Source organism: Notamacropus eugenii, chromosome 1 (assembly GCF_028372415.1).
Source record: "Notamacropus eugenii isolate mMacEug1 chromosome 1, mMacEug1.pri_v2, whole genome shotgun sequence".
In the NCBI taxonomy this organism is placed as follows: domain Eukaryota; kingdom Metazoa; phylum Chordata; class Mammalia; order Diprotodontia; family Macropodidae; genus Notamacropus; species Notamacropus eugenii.
The window spans coordinates 203,397,040-203,417,097 of record NC_092872.1 but is presented as its reverse complement, the minus strand read 5'-3'; the positions used below and the strand labels follow the sequence as shown (position 1 = coordinate 203,417,097).

At 39.4% G+C, this 20,058-nt stretch overlaps 1 protein-coding gene across 1 annotated transcript in view; it reads right to left on the bottom strand.

The window, feature by feature from the left end:
* Positions 1-20,058, bottom strand: part of DMBT1 (deleted in malignant brain tumors 1) — a 59,720-nt gene that overhangs the window by 19,533 nt on the left and 20,129 nt on the right. Inside the window, exons 6-17 of the mRNA XM_072624731.1 lie at positions 19,114-19,431; positions 17,672-17,701; positions 16,573-16,629; positions 14,070-14,387; positions 12,619-12,648; positions 11,544-11,600; positions 9,040-9,357; positions 7,398-7,427; positions 6,324-6,380; positions 5,687-5,716; positions 3,282-3,435; positions 1,433-1,632 (exon numbers count right to left, since the gene is read on the bottom strand). Coding sequence (XP_072480832.1) covers positions 1,433-1,632; positions 3,282-3,435; positions 5,687-5,716; positions 6,324-6,380; positions 7,398-7,427; positions 9,040-9,357; positions 11,544-11,600; positions 12,619-12,648; positions 14,070-14,387; positions 16,573-16,629; positions 17,672-17,701; positions 19,114-19,431 — 1,599 coding nt within the window. The remainder of the gene's footprint in view (positions 1-1,432; positions 1,633-3,281; positions 3,436-5,686; positions 5,717-6,323; positions 6,381-7,397; positions 7,428-9,039; positions 9,358-11,543; positions 11,601-12,618; positions 12,649-14,069; positions 14,388-16,572; positions 16,630-17,671; positions 17,702-19,113; positions 19,432-20,058) is intronic.

The window sequence follows — 20,058 nt, the reverse complement described above, 5'->3', positions numbered from 1 at the left end:
TTTATGACTTTGTTCTGACTTCTCCGAACATCTTCTTAGATGTGAATCACCAAGCATGAACGTGAGGAATCTGCCAGCCAGTGAAACCAAGGCTACACATGAGTTAATCATAAATCTTCTCTGGCAAATATGCTCAGGCACCCCATACGAACCTCATGGAAGTGACATAAGCTGCCTTCTTGTCAATGAAACTTTTCCTTGGGGAATGATACATCTTATAATGGACAAGTCTCAACCCTTCTAGGATATAGCAGAACATAAGCTTTTTGGAGGCTGGAGCTGTTGCATACTGGTCTTTGGATGCCCTGTCATAGCACCCAACACACAGTAGACAGATGTCTATTGAGTTCAATTGTATGAAAAACCAGAACTATCTATCTATGACCAAGAACCACCACAATCAAAACATACTGAAGACCAATAGTAGTCTGGGTCATTTGGATATGTAAGGACATCTTCACCATTATCCTTCAAACTATTCATAAGAAGCATAAAGGCACTAAGAATAGAGTTGACCTCAGAGACAGAAAAATCTGGGTTCAATTCTTGCCTCTGACATATACTGGCTGGGTGATCCTAGGCAAGGCACAACTTCTCAGGGTCCCAGGAAGCTGGCTATTGGTTGAAGTTGCTGATCTAATTGGAGCTAGGTGGTGAAGTGGAAAGAGGACCAGAAATCAGGAAGATCTGAATTCAAACGCAAGCTCAAACACTTAACTAGCTATGTGATCCTGGGCAAGTCACTTAACCACTGCTAGCCACAGTTTCATCATCTGTAAAATGGGAATAATAATACTACCCCCATCCCAATGCTGTTGTGAGGATCAAATGAGAGAATTGTAAAGCACTTAGCATGGTGTCTGACACATAGTAAGTACTATATAAGTGTTAGTTATCATCATCATCATCATTTACTTTGGTAGTGGATTTTCCTCAATAGGAGACCCCTATACCAATGAAGTCATGGATCCCAATCCAAAAACAAAATACATGTGTGCAAGGACTCTAATTCATGTACAAGCTAAACTCTATTTTAAAATCAACCATTCTGAGATCAAGATCATGAATGCGGAGTTTGGAAGGGATCTTAACAGTTATTTAATCTGATGTCTTCATTTTGCCAATGAGAAAACTAAAACTTAAAAGGTGAAGTGACACAGCTAGTTAATGTTGGAACCAGTACTAGCACCCAGGGTTATGATTTCTACTGTGATGCTTCTACCTGGCCCCTCTCTCCACTATGTCAGTTGACTCTAACCACAGAAAAAAGAAAAGTATGACTTCAAAAGATATTCCTTCACCAAAATGATCTCTTGGGAGTGACCGTGTTACCAAAAAAAAAAAAAAAAGAGGCAGCACACTGCCGGGGGTGGGGTTAGGGGTGGGAGTGGGAGGTTGTCAAAGATCCATATACAACATCAGTTCTTCTTACCTCTTGGATAGGAGTTAAACCAAGCAGAAAATCCTATGTCTGGGATAATGCTATCGCTGACAAAGCGAACAGTCAATCGATTGGAGGAGGAGGTGAATATTTTCTGGGTTTGGTTGCAAAGTTTCCCCATTAAATGACTGTTCAGTGATCCATCAAAGATTTCAATATAATCATATATGCAAGAACTGTGTGCCTCCAACCTGAAGATGAACAGTAGGAACATAGCTTATCAGAATTTTAATTCTAGATGAACTGTTTAGTAGCTTTGAGCCCCCACATCAAGGAAATGGAGAGAAAAGCATCTTCCAGTACCGCTCATTGTACAAACATAGTACAAACAGTGTCATCTGCAAAACTATTCCCTAATAAACAGCTGCATGTGCGCTAGAACATGAGCCATATTGAGGAAATAAGTGATTCTTCATCATCTCAAAACTACATGTTCTAGACCTTATTTTCTAAAATAGCACCATATTCATTTATTTCCTCATCACCTTGCTCATATACCTGCACATCCCTTTTCTCAGATTTTTAAATACTAAACTGGAGAGAAGAAGGAGATCGGTGTTTCTGTTCTGCTAGTCCTCCTAGGGTGCAACTGTGACCCCATTAAATAAATACTCTCCCCATCTCTCAAGCTGCTGTGGATGTGAGCAGTAACAATCTCCTTCAGAATGAATGGAGCCTTTGGAAGACTTTCTAAGGACAATAAGAATGAGTGTAAACAGTGGTCAGCTATTTCACTTATCCTCTGCAACAGGATGCATAAAATTTGGCTCTCAGCTGCTCTGACTCAGGTATGGGAATCTCTGGTCTGCCACTACTGACAGATAGAGTCTGACAAGCCAGAAGATACGGATGTACATTTGGACAACCGTCTCGGTTCTTGTTATCTCTCTTTAGTTCTAGACTTAAGTATTATTCTTTGATATTTTTAGTTAAATGGACAGTGGTATTATAAAACTCTTTGAGTTGCTCAAGGATAAGCACCAGAATATCCTATTATTCCCATGTGATCCAACCCTTCAAAATATTAGGAAATAACCCATGCTTGATTCTTTAATTCTATCCAATCCTCCTCATTCACTCCTGTCTACCAGAGGATTCTGTTTAGGACCCCGGCTCTGCTCCTATTATCCCTATAAGATCGTCACCTCTAAACCTAGAATCATATAGGCTTACTCTTCAATTGCATGCTGTATTTACTCAAAGATTCCCCTTCCCCACTTCATGAATTTCTTCTTCTACTTAATTTTTTCCTCTTGTTCCATTCTATTTTTGTGTAAAGTATTAGATTGAGTCAGAGATTAAGGCCAAAGGAAGAGCACTGTGTTTTAGCCAGAGAACCTGGGTTTACATCCCAGCTCTTCCAGATAGTACTTGTGTCACTTTGTCTCTGGACCACCATTTATTCATCTATTAAAACGAAGGGGTTAAACTAGATAACCTGTATGTGCTCCTTATGTCCTAAATATGAATCCTGTGAAATCATGAAAAAACATCTTCTAAGGCAGGAAGTGGTTATAATTTGTGCCAATGAAGAGATTGCTAAACTGAGCAGCTGAGTGGTACAGTGCCAGTGAGGAATCAGAAAGAAATCCAACCTCAGATACTTACTAGCTGTAGTATGTATGCATGTACATGTTATATGTGTATGGACACACATATACGTGCATATATATGTGTGTACATATAATATAATATAAATACAATATAAAATGAATTTATTCAAAGCCATCAGCCAGAGACTTGAATTGTGCACACACATATGTGTGTGTGTATGTGTGTGTGTTTGTGTGTGTATTGAATGGACTTTATACTGCATGTGGATCACTGTGGTATTACTTACTGCAGTTGATTGAAGCCCAGATTTATCCTGGATGAATAATTCACTACTATCTCCCAGACGCAGGTGACGTTGTTTGGGTAGTATGAAGGATACGAAGGACTTGAAAACGACCCAGAGGCACTGGAAAGGAAGCCACCACAATTGGTAGGACTCACTGGAAGAGAGAAAGGAAGAGTAGGAAGCACTTATTTCCTTTTGCAGTGCCTGTGTAGGGCTTCTCTTCATTGGAGCCTTGTCTTCTTTTCTATTGTAGGGAGAATTAGCAGATGCCTTAGAACAGAGAGGTCACCAGGCTATCATTTTACACGAGAAAACTGAGGCCCACAGAGAAATGACTGGTCCAAAGTGACACAGATAAGAACTAAAGAAGGTGGGATTCAAACTCAGGTCTTGTGACCCCAAACTCAATGTTCTTTCCATCAAACCACAGTCACTCTTTGACACTAATCATTTTAAAAAAAAATTCAAAAAGCAGTATTTATATGGCATTAAATACTCTCATTGAGGTAAACATGAGAAAGTCATGTATGGCATAGAGAGTTGACCACAAAACAGGGAAGACTTTGGCATGTCGATATATATAAAAAAGCCATTTCACCTCTCCATGTTCTAAGAAAATCTCTAAGATTGGAGAGATAACACCACCCTGCCTCTAGAAGGTCCCTATATCAATGAAATCATAGGTCTAGTTTCTAACCCTAATGAGCACAGCACTAATCAACTACCAGTCTCTTTGGGTGATAGAAATCTAAAGAGTGCCTGAGAAAGAGAATGGGTGTAGATCAGACCAAATTACCCCTGGAAATAAAATGTAAAAAAGGAAAAAGTTTATTGATCCAGATTAAGCAGTATAATTTTTTAAGAGAAAGACAGATTAAAACTATAACCCAAAGGACAAATCCAGACAACCACCTGCATTTTTTGGCATGCAAACTAAAACTGGTTTTTACATTTTTTTTAATTTTAAAAATGCAAAAATGATTTTATCTTCCAGTTGTATCTGGCCTGTGGGTCATAGCATGCAGCCCTTGCAGTGGTAATTTTAATTTTCTTTCTTGAAGAAGATGATGCTGCTTAGTCTCATTCAATAAAATTTTATTTTAAAATATAAAAATCATTCTTAACTCCTAGTAGTATAAAATCAGGCAGTAGAGTGGATTCCTCCTCATGGCTACAATTTACCCTGACAAAGGAATGATAAAAAGAACACCATAGAGATGAACAGAAATTCATTAAACTCCCTAAATGGATATTTTTAAAAGTCATGATGGCATCAGCATAGACCCAGTATATGTATGTCCACACATACAGACACACACAGATGCCCAGAGATCAGTTCTCATCCTTTCCTGGATGGTAACACAATAACAGCTGATCCTTCCCTAGCTCTTTAAAGTTTAGAAAACACTTGCTTCACAAACCTATATGGAAGGTTCTACAGTTGCTATTATCTAGGTTTTAGAGTTGAGGAATATGACATAAGGAGAAGTTAAATGCCTGCAGTCACACAGTTAGTCATAAGTGTTTAAGGTAGGATTAGAACCCAGGTCTTTTAGACTTCAGTTCCACAACTCTATCTACTAAGCCACGCCAAATGCTGGGGAACAAATGAAATAAATTCCTAAGGGTGAGGCTATTTCTGCTTTGTCTTTGTATCCATAGCATCAAGGACAATTATGTACATTCTTTTGGTTTTGTCTTGGTCCACATCTATGACTTCATTTTCATGGAGAACTTTAGATGAGGAAATTACCTCAACTATTGAGGATGGGGGAAGGAAACAAACCTACTATGTTCCTGGCATTGTGCTAAACACTTTACAAATATTATCTCATTTGGACCCTCATGACAACCTTGAGCAGTAGGTGCAATTGTTATCCCCATTTTACAGGTGAGGAAACTGAGGCAAACAGAGGTTAAAAGACTTGCCTAGGGTCACATAGCTAGTAAATGTCGGAAGCTAGAGTTAAACTCAGGTCTCCTTGACTCCTGGCTCAGTATTCTATCCACTGTATCATCTAACTGCCTCGATGGCAACTGTTCTGAGACGTTGTCTGCACTGGGTCACTGTGAGATTAAGTGTCTGAGGTTACTCATCCTATATATATATACATGTCAGAGACTGCTTGAGCCCAGTTCTTTCTGACTCTGAAGTCTCTCTCCATTAAATAGATTCACATGCCCAGGGCAGGCAATTAATAAATGCTGAATTGTTGAAGTGTGAGAATGCAGAGTGCCTATGAAATGCTCCCTTTATAGCTGCCCTTTACAGGCTTCCAAAACACAGGAAAACCAAGAGTCACAGAGAAAACAAGCAAAGATGGCATCAGAGTCTGAGGTACTGGAGCATGGCAACAATGCTAGCTACAAAGACCAGAACCAGATACAAACAAAATGTTGCTTACCTGAAGGGGAGCTTGTGGGATACCACCAACCTGGAGGGGAAAAAAAGTCTTAGTAAAGTGCTGAGGAGATCTGAGAACATTTGTCAGTCTTTGCCAGTGGACTCAGCCTTCTAAAGTCTAGTCAGAGAAATCAAGAGGCAGTCATGCCCTCTATGTTGTGAGACAGTGGACATTTAATAAGAATCTAGAACAATTTAAGAACTTTGCATATAAAACCATACAACACAGAAATCAAATAACCTAAACTTGTGCTATTTAGTTAAATCCTTTAAAAATGCCTCAGCAGGGGAACAGTAAGAAATCAAGAAAATACTTGATCGTGATTGGGTATCATTTTGGGAGTAAACATTTTACCTGGACTCTTATACGGAAATTACACATACATAGAAATTTTGGAGCAAAATTATGGCCAAAAATATGAAAAGTTCAAATGGCAAATTTGGGGAGACAGGAGAGTTTTGCTTACATGTGTATCCTCAGTGACCAGCACAAACCTTGAACACTTGATGCACTTAATAAAGCGTGAGGAGTATGCTGAGTTGCTATTTAAAGATGTTCATATCTCCATATCAACTCTTCTCTGACTAAAACTTTTCAGAGATTCACACAAAGGGAAAGACAAGATAAGAAGCATTACCTGGTCCATATGTTGGTGCGATTGTAGGTGCTTCAGGAGTTTCAAAGTTTGTTGTGCCTAGAATGGAAAAGATCAAATTCAATCTTACCTGAAGATTAGAGGGTATTCCCTCACAGTGACTGCTCATTTTCTCACCAACTACCACAAATACAAGATTGAGAAACACTTCCTAAAATGTTTTTGTGGGAGAGCATTATATTGCCAAATTCAGTGGATCTGATTGTTTTTAAAATGAGAGGATTAGACAAATTGCAAATAACCTGAAACTGAAGGCATTTCTTTAAAAAGCTAAGATCATGAAAGGTTCAATAATATGTTCTTGGGAAAAGAAATGGAGGACATAGTAAATCGAAGCAACAAAAAGGGGAAAGGGGAAAGAAACAACAGGAGAAAGGGAAGAGGAAGAAAGGCAAAGGACATGAGTATGTTATTGTAAATTTAAGGAAACAAAATTGTAGATTACAGGTAGAAACCACAGTGACTATTGAGTTATCTCAAAATAACAGCTTGAAAAATTAAACACTGGAACCAATACAAGGTAAATTAAATTCAAAACTAAAAGAAGAGAAGAGGACGAGGAAGAGATAGAAGATCAGAGGGGAGCATGAAAAGAAAGGAAGAGAAAACAGGAGATGGGCATAGATAAAAGCAAACTGAAGAGAGAGATTAACCTCCATTCATATAACTGGCTAGAAATGACAATTTAGCTATGGCATGAAAGCTATAAAATAAAAAGTAGACATGATCACTTTCTTCATGGAAATCTTTCTTTGGTAGCATTTGTAAAGCTAAAAGAATCATAGGAGAAAATGCTAACTCAGAATACTTGGAGTCATAAGGAAACTTGGCCAATAGGACAGTCAGGAACTATCTCAGGACCCAGGAAGAATGAGTCTGATGGAAGAAGTATTTGAGGGCTACAACTAAAATTATGTTTCTTTCAAAAGTCTCTGCTCATCTCACACATATCTCTACATAGGAGAAAAGCACTATGCCTCAACAGCACTAGAAGATGAATCTGGGTTCTCTTGTATAGAAAGCCATGATTTTGTATAAGTAAGAACTCAGACTTACCAAAATTGGGAGGACTTGCTGAAGTGGCTTCTATAAGACAAAGAAGGCTAAATCAGACATGGACCCACATTAGAGAGAGATGTCCCAGGTAGAAACAGGAAAGCAATATTCCCAGCTCACCAAGGAATAAGGGATGTACATAGCATAAATCACAAAGACAAACAATGAGTTCACATAGTCACAGGATTCCAGATTTGAAAGGAATCACAACAGCAACCTAAGCCAACATATGATAAAAGGCATCCTTCTTACAGCGCTCCTGGCTGATGGTTGTGCACTTTTTCCTTGAAGACTTCCACAGAATACTACAAAAGGAACTCATTTTAAGTGAGGGCACTGAGCTATGCTAGCTGATCTCAGAGTCAAAGAAAATAGGTCACAATTAGCCATGTAACAGTACTACTGCTGGCTCCTAAACAGTATGACATAGCCATCACAGAGCCAAGCCCAATGAGATTCGATTAAGGGTAAAAAGTAACAGCCAAGGTCATTGGACAAAAAAGGGAGAAATCTAGGTACAAGTTTGTCACTAGCTAGATGATTGTTGGCCAATCCCTTAACAGAGCTTAGGTTCAGTTTTCTCATCTTTCACAACTTTGATTGCTCAAGCTCTAGCCTTCCTTGAGGAGCATCAAGAAAGTAAGTGCCATCACTAAAGCGTGTATTCTTCATCCGAGTGATGAGAAAAACATCATGCTTGATGAATGCGCCACTGGGGAAAAGGACCATAAATGACTGTTTCAACTTAAAGTGTAGGGAGAAAGACTAGTCCTTGCTCTCTACAGAGTACATGCAAATAGTCTCCACTAGATAAAGATTTTGTCTCATCCACAGGGTTTCATCTTCCTCAAACTGAACATAATATGCTCTTATTTGAGGAAAAAGGAATTCGATTCATAATATTTGGAGGAAAACTTGACACCTATGATTCCTTTCAAATGTTGGGAAATTACAAAACTGGATGAGTAACAGAATGACAAGATAATAAATTTAGAGCCAAAAGAGATGGGTGAAGATATTCAGTCTGCCCTCTTCCTGTAAGAAAACTGAGGCCGAGATTGATTAAGTAACTTGCAAAGATCATAGAAATAAGAAGAGGAAAAGTTAATCTCTTAATTGAAATTTCTAACTCTCGAACTAGCACTCTTCCCCAAGCACTGCCCTTTCCCTGAACAATCCTACTTTCAAGTGCTATTACCATCCCGGGAGTAAAGGACAGTGAGTTCTTCTTGAAATGAGTAAAGCAAGTTCTCTCTGTCTCTCTCTCTCTCTCTCTCTCTCTCTCTCTCTCTCTCTCTCTCACTGTCTCTCTCTGTCTCTCTCTGTCTGTCTGTCTATCTCTCTTTGTGTATACATGTGTGTATATATATGTGTGTATATATGTGTGCGTGTGTGTGTGTGTCTATATATATATATGTACATATATATATATATGTATATATATATATGTACACGTATTTGTATATATCCAGCAGTCACTGATCCTCAGTAACCTGCAACTCGGAGAAAACTGTACATTTCTTAGCAGGAAGAAACTTTCAACAAGCTCAGGACAAGAAGAATCTCAGTCAGGAAGAAAATGTTCCCCTGACAGGGTCCACTCCAGAAAAAAAGCAGCAGGTGTTTCCCAGAGAGACAATACCTGAGCAGATGACACTGGCATCTTCACTGTGTCCACAGTTGTGGACCAGCCAACCACTGTGACGACAGGACCACAGATAGGATTCAGATCCAGAACACCACACGTCGTCCAGGACAATTTTGCCAGTGCCCTGGCCAAAGTAGGCGTATGCTGGAGCTGACACAGCATATCCACAACCCAGTTGCCTGCAGACCACGTTGGCATCATTCAGATCCCAGTTATCATCACAAACGGTGCCCCAGGATCCTTGGTACAGCACCTCAACTCGACCCTGGCATCTGTCTCCTCCATTCACCAGTGTCAAGTCTAGACCAGAATCTAATCCAAGGCAGAGAGAGCGAGAAAACAATTCCATTTCAGTGCCCTTCCTCAGGAAAAGAAACCTCAAGATGTTAGGGACTTCCCTCAAAGCTCAGAAGGGACTGAGATTGCTGAGGTGGGAACTCCCCTTAATCATGTCTTAGGGCAAAAATAACGTAATCGTAAGGATACCAAATTGCTATATGGTCCACAAAAGATATGGCTCCTTGTTTTTTTCCTCTCGAGTTAGTATCTCAGCAGACTGTTCACATACCAAGTTTAAAGTTTCCTGAATTATCCTCCATAGCATTATGGAGACCTCACTAGAATTTGTATTTCCAAATTTCCTAAGTGCATCTATGACTCCTGGAGCATCTTAATGGGCAGAACTTCCTGTCTATAACCCAATCAGGTATTGAGATTATCACTGCTTTGTGGTGGTGCCTTTGTGCTCTCCAATATATGCATATGATCAAAACTTTAAAAAAAATTCATCTGGCTACCCTCTGAAGAAATTATTGGAAGGAGAAAGAAGGGAAAAAGAGGGTTGGAAAAGGACAAAGGAAAGGAAAAAAAGAAATGAAGGATGAAGAGTAGAAGGTGGCAGATAGGAAAGAAAGAAAAAAAAAAGATTGGAGGAGCAAATAGGAAGTACTATTTTCCTCCTGAAAATGATGAAACATTTTTCTCTGGTAAGAGGCATAAAATCTCAGAGCTGATTTAGACCTCTTGGTTGTTTGGCATAAAATGGCAATGACTTGTCCATATTCAGAGTAATTACTAACCTTAGTTTCAGAACAGAAAGCATTTACCAACTCAAGGGACAAAGAACATTGCAATGTAGGAAAATCATACAAGGATTCCTTGGTCCATACTCTGACTCACTGGCCAAGGTCATACTAGCAAAATGGGCCAAATTCAGTCCTACCAGAAGTTCTATCTCATAGTACAATGGTTGACAGTAGTCAATATGGAACAAAGCACAATATAGACTTGCTCCAGTGATGACTTTCTGGAGTGAAATCATCTGGTAAGGAAACATGAGGGATCTTGGTCCATGCAGTTGACACTATATTCAAGAATCTTCAGCTCACATTAAGTCTCCCACATTCCCGCATGAGATTCTGTACCTACCCCTATACATACAGCATCAGGGAACAAAGCCCATGTTGGACCCTCATCCCACATTTCAAATTAGCACAAAGACCCCAAGCACTGAGCAAGTTTCCAAGAGAGCTGTGGCTACATACAGATATGTGATGCCAGTAAACCCTCTGATCTGAGTGCACTCAATGCCTCATGGTGTATGCCCTGGGCTGTTCATGAAAAAATATATTAAACAAGGTCACAGGACCATCACCTTAGAGGCAATGACCTTCTCACATCAGGGTCCAGAAGCACCAGTTTCAGCCAAGGAAGAAAAGTTTGAGTTGCAGTGGAAGAAAGGATTTAGTTTGGAACCTGAAACTCTCTCAAAATATGCTCCAAAATACATGATCATGCCAAGTATGAGATCTAATGGTGACCACAAACCACATAATGCAAAGAGGAAATATATTTTGCTCTTCATTAGTAGTAGGAACTGAAGGTCTATCACCTCTTGTAAGGGCACACAGAAGGTAAAAGTGTTGGCTTCAAGATAAGCCCTATGAATTAAGGAGATACTGAAGAAGAACTTATTCATAATCTGGTTTGTCCACAGATATAAAAGAGAATATGTCTCAAAACTGAGATAATGTTAAAGGAAATGATAGGAGACCTCAAACTCAAGACTGTCCCACACCTGCATGCATTCGTCTAAGTTGTCCCTTTCTCATGGAATACACTCCTTCCCACTCTCTCTGCCTTTTACAACACCTGACTTCCACCAAGGTTTCCCTCAGGTGCCATCTTTGTCACATCTTTCCTCATCCCCTCAGCTTTAATCCTCTTCTCCACTTACCTTATTTTATGATTAGCTCAATAAATCATATAGTTTGATCATATAGTTTGCAAGAAATCAGAAAACTTGGGAACACAAGAATTTATCCACTTTCATATGTGTATCCACAGTGATTAGCACATACCTTGAGCATCTGATGCACTTAATAAAAGAGGGTGGAACAAATTGAATGACCATTTAAAGATGCACGCAGCTTATACCATCTCCTCTAAAACTCATTACAGATTGCAAATAATGGAAAGGCAAAAATAAGAAGGATTACCTGTTCCAAATGTTGTTGTGTATAAAGGTGACTCAGTAGTGGGATAAACTGTAGTTTCTATACAGAAGAGAAAAGATCCATTTAAATGTCATCTCGAGGTTGGAGAATATTCCCTGAAAAAGACCCCTCAGTTCTCACTAACTACCACAAATAAGGGCATGGGAAACACTTCCTAAGGGTTTTTGTTTTTTTACAAAAATATCATACTGTCACCTTCCATGGGTTTATTTGTGTTTAAAATGAGAAGATTAGACAAGTTGCAAATAGACTGGAAATAAAGGAATTTCTTTAAAAAGTTAATACCATGGACAGTTCAGTAATATGTTCTTGCAGTTAGGATTGGAGGAAATAATAAAGCACAGCAATGGGAAGGGAAGTAAAGAGAAAGGAGGGCAAGGGACAGGAAATAAATGAAAATGAATCTGTTATTGTAAACATAAGACATAAGAAATGGTGGAGAGCAGATAAAACCCATAGTGACTATTCAATAATCTGAAAATATTACCCTGAAGAAATAAACAGTGGAAATAATGAAATGATTAATTAATTCAAATCTAAAAGAAGAGAAAGGGAAGGGGGAAGACAAAAAGGATTAGAGGGAAAGGTGAAAAGAGGGAAGAGACAACCGATAATGGGAATAGACAAAAGCAGTTGAAGTAAGGTTTATTAACGGCAGAGGAGAGATTAAAAATCATTCATATAACTGGAGAAAAATGAAAATTTAAAAGAAAGAGTAGACAGTATTACTTTCTCTATGGGAAACTTTCTTTGGTAGTATTCATAAAACTAAAAGAACCAAAAAGCAAATACTAACTAAGAATAATTGGAGCCACAAAGGCACTTGACCAATAGGACAAAATACAAAACACATCGCAGCACCCAGGAACAGTAAGTCTGATGGGAAAAGTCTTTGGGGGACTCAAACTAAAATAAACTTTCTTAACATTATCTCTGTCTAAGCCACACCTATCTCTACAGAGGAGAGAAGCACAAACTCTCTAAAGTACTAGAAAATAAATCAGGGTTTTCTAATATAGGAACACATGATGTTGAATAAGAAAGAACTCAGACTTACCAAAGTAGGGGGGATATGCTGAAGTGGCTTCTACAAGACAGAGAAAGTCAAATCAAATATGGACTCACTTTAGAAACATATGTCCCAGGTATGAACAGGAAGGCAATACTTAAAACCCACTAAGGAATGAGGGATGCACATAGCAGAAATCACAAAGATCAACAACAAACTCATACAGCTGCAGAATTTTCAATTTCACAGGAATCCTAACAGCAAGCTAGGCCATAATATGCTGAAAGGAATCTCCATTATAGCACTCCTGACTAGAGTTTGTACACTCTGTTCTTGAAGAATTCCAGGATGGGAATGCAAGGGAGGACACTGAGCTACGCTGGGTGACTATGGGGCCAGAGAAAATGAGCCAGTATTAGTCATATAACAATCAACAGTATTACCACTGACTCCTAACCAATATGACAGAGCCATCACAGAGTCAAATCCAATGAGACTCCATTAAGGCTCAAGAGCTACGAGTTAAGGTCATTGGACCAAAAAAGTGAGAAAACTGGGTTTGAGTCTCAGCACTATTATTACTTACTACTTAGATGATTTTTGGCCAATCCAATCACATCTCTCAGATTCAGTTTCCTCATCTTTTACAACCTTACGTTGGGAATGATTGCTCAAGAAACTAAGTGGCAACAATAAAGTAGGTTTTTCCTCATCTGAGTGACCAGAACAATATCATGCTTGATAACTGTGCCACTGGGGGAAAGGACCATAACTAATCGTTCAGCTTAAAGTATACGGAAGATGTTTCCTGAAAGACTAATCCTTGCTCCCTACAAAGTATATGCAAATAGTCTCTACCACGTAAAGGTTTTGTTTTGTCCACAGGGCTTCACCTTCCTCAAACTGAATAGAGTATTCTCTTATTGGAGGAAAAAGGAATTGGATTCATAATGTTCTGAGGAAAATCTGGCACATTTGAATCCTTTGAAATGTCTGGGAGTTACAAAATGGGATGAGTAGCAGAACGACAAGAATATAAATTTAGAGCCGGAAGAGATATATGATGGCATACAGTCTGGTCTCTTCCTCTAAGGAAACTGAGGCCCAGAGTGAGGAAGAAACTTGCAAAAGTCATAGATATGAAGAAAAGAAAGAGTCAAACTTTTAATCCAAGTCTCTGACTCACAAACTGGCACTGTTCCCCCAGTTCTGCCCTTTCTCTGAACTATCTACTTTGAAGTGCTACCACAATCCGTGTAACAAAAGACAATGAGTTGTTCTTGAAAATGGAAAGCAAGGTCTCTCTGTAAATCCAGCAGTCACTGATCCTGAGTGACCACATATAATCATCTCTAACTATGAGAAACTGAGGACAGTTATAAGGAGAAAGAAACACTCAGTGAGGTCAGGAGAAGAGGAATCTGAGGCAAGAAGAAAATGTTCCCCTGACAGGATCCACTCCAGAAAAAAGTAGCAGGTGTTTACCAGAGAGACAATACCTGAGCAGATGACACTGGCATCCTCACTGTGTCCACAGTTGTGGACCAGCCAACCACTGTGACGACAGGACCACAGATAGGATTCAGATCCAGAACACCACACGTCGTCCAGGACAATTTTGCCAGTGCCCTGGCCAAAGTAGGCATATGCTGGAGCTGACACAGCATATCCACAACCCAGTTGCCTGCAGACCACGTTGGCATCATTCAGATCCCAGTTATCATCACAAACGGTGCCCCAGGATCCTTGGTACAGCACCTCAACTCGACCCTGGCATCTGTCTCCTCCATTCACCAGTGTCAAGTCTAGACCAGAATCTAATCCAAGGCAGAGAGGGCGAGAAAACAATTCCATTTCAGTGCCCTTCCTCAGGAAAGAAACCTCAAGACGTTAGGGACTTCCCTCAAAGCTCAGAAGGGACTGAGATTGCTGAGGTGGGAACTCCCCTTAATCATGTCTTAGGGCAAAAATAACGTAATCGTAAGGATACCAAATTGCTATATGGTCCACAAAAGATATGGCTCCTTGTTTTTTTCCTCTCGAGTTAGTATCTCAGCAGACTGTTCACATACCAAGTTTAAAGTTTCCTGAATTATCCTCCATAGCATTATGGAGACCTCACTAGAATTTGTATTTCTAAATTTCCTAAGTGCATCTATGACTCCTGGAGCATCTTAATGGGCAGAACTTCCTGTCTATAACCCAATCAGGTATTGAGATTATCACTGCTTTGTGGTGGTGCCTTTGTGCTCTCCAATATATGCATATGACCAAAACTTTAAAAAAAAATTCATCTGGCTACCCTCTGAAGAAATTATTGGAAGGAGAAAGAAGGGAAAAAGAGGGTTGGAAAAGGACAAAGGAAAGGAAAAAAAGAAATGAAGGATGAAGAGTACAAGGTGGCAGATAGGAAAGAAAGGAAAAAAAAGATTGGAGGAGCAAATAGGAAGTACTATTTTCCTCCTGAAAATGATGAAACATTTTTCTCTGGTAAGAGGCATAAAATCTCAGAGCTGATTTAGACCTCTTGGTTGTTTGGCATAAAATGGCAACGACTTGTCCATATTCAGAGTAATCACTAACCTTAGTTTCAGAACAGAAAGCATTTACCAACTCAAGGGACAAAGAACATTGCAATGTAGGAAAATCATACAAGGATTCCTTGGTCCATACTCTGACTCACTGGCCAAGGTCATACTAGCAAAATGGGCCAAATTCAGTCCTACCAGAAGTTCTATCTCATAGTACAATGGTTGACAGTAGTCAATATGGAACAAAGCACAATATAGACTTGCTCCAGTGATGACTTTCTGGAGTGAAATCATCTGGTAAGGAAACATGAGGAATCTTGGTCCATGCAGTTGACACTATATTCAAGAATCTTCAGCTCACATTAAGTCTCCCACATTCCCGCATGAGATTCTGTACCTACCCCTATACATACAGCATCAGGGAACAAAGCCCATGTTGGACCCTCATCCCACATTTCAAATTAGCACAAAGACCCCAAGCACTGAGCAAGTTTCCAAGAGAGCTGTGGCTACATACAGATATGTGATGCCAGTAAACCCTCTGATCTGAGTGCACTCAATGCCTCATGGTGTATGCCCTGGGCTGTTCATGAAAAAATATATTAAACAAGGTCACAGGACCATCACCTTAGAGGCAACGACCTTCTCACATCAGGGTCCAGAAGCACCAGTTTCAGCCAAGGAAGAAAAGTTTGAGTTGCAGTGGAAGAAAGGATTTAGTTTGGAACCTGAAACTCTCTCAAAATATGCTCCAAAATACATGATCATGCCAAGTATGAGATCTAATGGTGACCACAAACCACATAATGCAAAGAGGAAATATATTTTGCTCTTCATTAGTAGTAGGAACTGAAGGTCTATCACCTCTTGTAAGGGCACACAGAAGGTAAAAGTGTTGGCTTCAAGATAAGCCCTATGAATTAAGGAGATACTGAAGAAGAACTTATTCATAATCTGGTTTATCCACAGATATAAAAGAGAATATATCTCAAAACTGAGATAATGTTAAAGGAAATGATAGGAGACCTCAAACTCAAGACTGTCCCACACCTGCATGCATTCGTCTAAGTTGTCCCTTTCTCATGGAATACACTCCTTCCCACTCTCTCTGCCTTTTACAACACCTGACTTCCACCAAGGTTTCCCTCAGGTGCCATCTTTGTCACATCTTTCCTCATCCCCTCAGCTTTAATCCTCTTCTCCACTTACCTTATTTTATGATTAGCTCAATAAATCATATAGTTTGATCATATAGTTTGCAAGAAATCAGAAAACTTGGGAACACAAGAATTTATCCACTTTCATATGTGTATCCACAGTGATTAGCACATACCTTGAGCATCTGATGCACTTAATAAAAGAGGGTGGAACAAATTGAATGACCATTTAAAGATGCACGCAGCTTATACCATCTCCTCTAAAACTCATTACAGATTGCAAATAATGGAAAGGCAAAAATAAGAAGGATTACCTGTTCCAAATGTTGTTGTGTATAAAGGTGACTCAGTAGTGGGATAAACTGTAGTTTCTATACAGAAGAGAAAAGATCCATTTAAATGTCATCTCGAGGTTGGAGAATATTCCCTGAAAAAGACCCCTCAGTTCTCACTAACTACCACAAATAAGGGCATGGGAAACACTTCCTAAGGGTTTTTGTTTTTTTACAAAAATATCATACTGTCACCTTCCATGGGTTTATTTGTGTTTAAAATGAGAAGATTAGACAAGTTGCAAATAGACTGGAAATAAAGGAATTTCTTTAAAAAGTTAATACCATGGACAGTTCAGTAATATGTTCTTGCAGTTAGGATTGGAGGAAATAACAAAGCACAGCAATGGAAAGGGAAAGGAGGAAAAAATAATGGGGGAAGGGAAGTAAAGAGAAAGGAGGACAAGGGACAGGAAATAAATGAAAACGAATCTGTTATTGTAAACATAAGACATAAGAAATGGTGGAGAGCAGATAAAACCCAGTGACTATTCAATAATCTGAAAATATTACCCTGAAGAAATAAACAGTGGAAATAATGAAATGATTAATTAATTCAAATCTAAAAGAAGAGAAAGGGAAGGGGGAAGAGAAAAAGAAATTAGAGGGAAAGGTGAAAAGAGGGAAGAGACAACCGATAATGGGAATAGACAAAAGCAGTTGAAGTAAGGTTTATTAACGGCAGAGGAGAGATTAAAAATCATTCATATAACTGGAGAAAAATGAAAATTTAAAAGAAAGAGTAGACAGTATTACTTTCTCTATGGGAAACTTTGTTTGGTAGTATTTGTAAAACTAAAAGAACCAAAAAAGCAAATAGTAAGAACAATTGGAGCTATAAAGGCACTTGACCAATAGTCCAAAGTACAAAACACATTGCAGAACCCAGGAACAGTCAGTCTGATGGGAAAAGTCTTTGGGGGACTTAAACTAAAATCAACTTTCTTAACGTTATCTCTGTCTAAGCCACACCTAACTCTACAGAGAAGAGAAGCACAAACTCTCTAAAGTACTAGATAATAAATCAGGGTTTTCTAATATAGGAACACATGATGTTGAATAAGAAAGAACTCAGACTTACCAAAGTAGGGGGGATATGCTGAAGTGGCTTCTACAAGACAGAGAAAGTCAAATCAAATATGGACTCACTTTAGACACAGATGTCCCAGGTAGGAACAGAAAGGCAATACTTCCAACCCACCAAGGAATGAGGGATGCACATAGCAGAAATCACAAAGATGACGGACAAATTCATACAGCCACAGAATTTTCAGTTTCAGTGGAATCCTAACAGCAAGCTAGACCATAAGATGTTGAAAGGAATCTCCATTATAGCACTCCTGGCTAGTGGTTATGCACTCTGTTCTTGAAGAACTCCAGTATGGGAGTGCAAGGGAGGGCATTGAGCTATGCTGGCTGACCATGGGGCCAAAGAAATTGGACCAGTATGACTCATATAACCATCAACTGTATTGCCACTGACTCCTAACCTGCATGAGAGAGCCATCACAGAGTTAAGTCCAATAAGACTCCGTTAAGGCTCAAGAACTAAGAACTAAGATGATTGGACCAAAAACTTGAGAAAGCTGAATTCGAGTCTCAGCACTTTTATCACTTACAAGCTAGCTGATTTTTGGCCAATCAAATAACATCTCTCAGATTCAGTTTCCTCTTGTTTTACAAGCTTACATTGGGAAGGATTGCTCAAGAAACTAAGTGGCAACAATAAAGTAGGTTTTTCCTCATCTGAGTGATCAGAACAATATCATGCTTAATAACTGTGTCACTGGGGGAAAGGACCATAACTAATCGTTCAACTTAAAGTATATGGAAGATGTTTCCTGAAAGACTAGTCCTTGCTCCCTACAAAGAACATGTAAAAAGTCACCACAACCTGAATGCTTTTTTTTGTCCACAGGGCTTCACCTTCCTCAAAGTGAATAGCATATTCTCTTATTGGAGGAAAAGGGAATTGGATTCATAACATTTCGAGGAAAACTTGGCACCTTTGATCCCTTTGAAACTCCTTGGAGTTATAAAATGGGATGAGTAGCAGAACGATAAGAATATAAATTTAGAGTCAGAAGAGATATGTGACGATATGCAGTCTGGTCTCTTCCACTAAGGAAACTGAGCCCCAAAGTGAATAAGTAACTTGCAAAAGTCATAGAATTGAGGAAAGAAAGAGTCAAACTTTTAATCCAACTCTCTGACTCCCAAACTCGCACTGTTACTCCAGTCTTGCCCTTTCTCTGAACTATCCATACTTTGAAGTGCTATCACAATCCCTGGAATAAAAGACAGTGAGTTGTTCTTGAAAATGGAAAGCTACATCCAGCAGTCTCTGATCCTGAGTGACCATGTATAATAATCTCTGTCTATGAGAAACTTGTCAACAATTCTGAGCAGGAAGAAACTCTCAACAAGCTCAGGACAAGAAGAGTCTCAACCAGGAAGAAAATGTTCCCCTGACAAAATTCACTCCAGAAAAGAAGCAACAGGTGTTTCCCAGAGAGACAATACCTGAACAGATGACACTGGCATCCTCACTGTGTCCACAGTTGTGAAGCAGCCACCCATTGTGAGGACAGGACCACAGATAGGATTCAGATCCAGTACACCGCACGTCGTCCAGGACAATTTTGCCAGTGCCCTGGCCAAAGTAGGCATATGCTGGAGCTGACACAGCATATCCACAACCCAGCTGCCTGCAGACCACGTTGGCATCATTGAAATCCCAGTTATCATCACAAACGGTGCCCCAGGATCCTTGGTACAGCACCTCAACTCGACCCTGGCATCTGTCTCCTCCATTCACCAGTGTCAAGTCTAGACCAGAATCTAATCCAAAGCAGAGAGGGCGAGAAAACAATTCCATTTCAGTGCCCTTCCTCAGGAAAGAAACCTCAAGACGTTAGGGACTTCCCTCAAAGTTCAGAAGGGACTGAGATTGCTGAGGTGGGAACTCCCCTTAATCATGTCTTAGGGCAAAAATAACGTAATCGTAAGGATACCAAATTGCTATATGGTCCACAAAAGATATGGCTCCTTCCTTTTTTCCTCTTGAGTTAGTATCTCAGCAGACTGTTCACATACCAAGTTTCAAGTTCCCTGAATTATCCTCCATTGCATTATGGACACCTCACTGGAATTTGTATTTCCAAAACACCTGGTTAGCCTGTGAAGAAGTTATTTGAAGAAGGAGGAAGGGGGAAAGAGAAAAAGTAGGTAAAAAAAGGACAAAGAGAAGGAAAAATGCAGTGAAGGATAAAGAATGGAAAGTGATAGAAAGGGGAGAAAACAAAAAAAAAAGATTGGAGGAGCAAGTAGGAAGTACTATTGTCCTCAACATGATGGAATCCTTTTTTTTGAAAAACACATAAAATCTGAGAGCTAATTTAAACCTCCCGTAACTTTGGTATAACATGACAATGACTTATCCACATTCAGAATAATTCCTAATCTTAG